A 2,863-nucleotide genomic window follows, 5' to 3' on the forward strand; every position below is an offset into this window, starting at 1 on the left:
ACCTAATAACGACTACCTAAATCCGCATCCAATACCGACCTATTACACGTTACACAAGTGTGTGGTATAAAAAAATGTAGATGTGTTTGTATTGCAAATGTACAGTTCTTGTTTATGTGCGTAAGTCAACGATTTAAAAAATACCTGCATACCTGCAGACCTTCCGTCATCAGATTTCCTGATAAAGCCCACATTATATAAAAGAGCACATGTTTTTAAACATGTTGTAACTGGGTAGCCTAATCCTAGACAGGCAAGGCTATCTGAAGGCTATCAGAATCAAGGATATCTGAAGTGGGTAATTTTTATTAATATCATGGCATAATCAATGCAGGTCTTTGGTAATTTGGTATACAAAATCCGTATAAATAAGATTTTTTTGACTAATTCGACTTTCTTAAGAATGTAACATGATAAGAATACATATAATTGTTAAGGTTTGAGAATTTTCTGTACCGTGTTGGAGCATTTATATAAATCGTTCAATGTATACGAGCATTTTTATTTGACTTCAACGGTTCCATTTATTTAGTGGTCGGTATTAGGTAACACATAAACGTACCTTGTATTTTGGGTCGGTAATAGGGACATGGACCCTTTTTGTTTTAATTCCTATTTATTTATTTTTGTAATTATTAGTATGACTGTTTCTTATCTTCTATACATGACTGAAAAATTCGATAATTGCACTAATTGAAAAACTATTTCAATTAGCGCTACGTATAAAGAAAATGCTTTTTTTTGAGCATCAATCTGAACAACACTTATACTGGAGGTAATAGGTGTGTTAACGTTAATACAGTAAATTTACCCAAAATTACCTATAAACAGTGTCGACCCTCTTAATCTCTGAAAAAGTGAAATTGGATATTTTTGTTTTGTGCTTGTGTGGTATTTAGGCAATAGAATCTCACAGTCATGATTTTCCAGATAGAGGCGTTGCTTATGAACGACGTAGCAAACCATGTTATGAAAGCTCTTACAACTGTAGAAAAGAGAATATCTATCCAAAAACCTCCAACGTTCTCATGCGACTCTGAAGATGTTTGGGAGCACGGCGGTTTGATGCAACAAGAAATTTTGAAGGTTAATTTATTTAAAAACGAACTCAAGTAATAATTGAAAAGTAAAATTGTTCCACTTCTGATATAACAAAACGTTTATTCTTCTTATTTATATTTCCAGACAAAAACAACTGGAGTTTCCGGAAACATTGAGTTTGATGAAATGGGTAAAAGGACAAACTACCTTCTACACGTCAACGAAATATACTTAAGAAAAAGGCAAACAATAGGTAATTGGGAGTCCTCTGCGGGAGAAAATATAATAGAGGATCGGCCGGATGCCGACAACATTGTTAATCAGCAAACTAGAAAACATTTCTACGTAAGTAGCTCCTTGACGCTGGCAAAAAAAAAACATTTTTGTAGGAAAGATAATTCAATTTCTATTCTTATACTCAATACACTTTCGTATGTAATTGATTTTTTTAAATAAAAATCGCGGTAATGGTTGATGGAAAAAAGGTCTGCCAAAGGACTTGTGAGATAGAGTGATGTGTTTAGAAATATTACTCTGGTTATAAATCCATTCCCATCTCCATCCCTTTCGGTGTTTACTGATGGGATTTTTTTAATACATTAAGATAAAATAACATACCAAAGTCAAGTATTTACATTTATGATATTTTAAATAACATATTCCACGTAAATCTCTTAATCATTGAATAATTCGCTTACAATAATTTAATACATCTTTGATTTAATTCGAAATGGGAAAATTCGTTTGCGTAGGTAATATCTCGTAAAGCTAAACCTTACTTTTATGAAAAAGAAAAATGTACTACACTTGAATGTGAAGAGGAGGACGACGGGGAGAGATACGAAGGCTTCTCAGTTGACCTGGTTAAGCAAATCTTTGAAACTCTTAAGAAAGAAAACTTTAATTATACATATTCATTTAAATATGATACAGATTATATTTATGGACAATATGATAAAGAAAAAAAGAAATGGAATGGTTTGATTGGAGATTTATTGGATAAGGTTGGTAATATAATTAATTAAATGTAAGTAATAAATGCAAATAGCAGTTTTACAAATTGAAGAAATGCTCCACAGAAAGCTGATTTAGCAGTTTGTGATTTAACAATAACAGAAGAGAGAAAGAAGGTTGTTGACTTCTCTGTACCTTTTATGAGTTTGGGAATAAGTATTCTGTACGTGCAAGAGAAGAAAGTAGATCCAGGAATGTTTTCATTTCTAAATCCTTATACATTTGAAGTATGGATGTATATAGCGACAGCATATTGCGTTGTCTCTATTGTTCTATTTGTTTGTTCAAGGTAATTATTAAATTACTAACGTAAACAATTTTGGTATCTTTTTAATCGATGATGACGAGCCATCTAACAAAGTAATTCTAGACTACAGGACAAATCTTTCAAATCTTATCTATGACATTAAACAGAATCACAAGATGCTAGACCTTGAATAAATATTTTAAATTTTCGATGTAATAATATAATGTAACATGTCTGATGAAAGATTTATTCAAATATCAGTTCTTATCGTTTTTAATAAATCATTAATTTGTTTACTTTAACTATTAGATCATTATAAATTATGTTTATCAGAATATCACCAGCTGATTGGGAAAATCCACAACCATGCGATAAAGATCCCGAGGAATTGGAAAACATTTGGAATTTCAAAAACTGCGCTTGGCTCACAATGGGCTCTATAATGACGCAAGGATGTGATATTCTACCTAAGTATGTATTCATAATTATTTTTCTTATATTTTACAAGACGCCATGAGAAAACATGTTATATTGTTTCGAAAACCTATCTTTTAGGTAAAG

The 2,863-nt window shown here is 31.5% G+C and overlaps 1 protein-coding gene across 1 annotated transcript in view; it reads left to right on the plus strand.

Moving 5' to 3' along the window:
- The first annotated feature begins 410 nt into the window (after positions 1-410).
- LOC106102991 (glutamate receptor ionotropic, kainate 5-like) overlaps positions 411-2,863 on the plus strand; it is a 5,044-nt gene continuing 2,591 nt past the window's right edge. The window contains exons 1-6 of the mRNA XM_013282617.1: positions 411-437; positions 907-1,086; positions 1,186-1,386; positions 1,794-2,045; positions 2,121-2,344; positions 2,636-2,773. Coding sequence (XP_013138071.1) covers positions 411-437; positions 907-1,086; positions 1,186-1,386; positions 1,794-2,045; positions 2,121-2,344; positions 2,636-2,773 — 1,022 coding nt within the window. The remainder of the gene's footprint in view (positions 438-906; positions 1,087-1,185; positions 1,387-1,793; positions 2,046-2,120; positions 2,345-2,635; positions 2,774-2,863) is intronic.

Source organism: Papilio polytes, unplaced genomic scaffold, assembly GCF_000836215.1.
Source record: "Papilio polytes unplaced genomic scaffold, Ppol_1.0 DF823879.1, whole genome shotgun sequence".
Classification (NCBI taxonomy): domain Eukaryota; kingdom Metazoa; phylum Arthropoda; class Insecta; order Lepidoptera; family Papilionidae; genus Papilio; species Papilio polytes.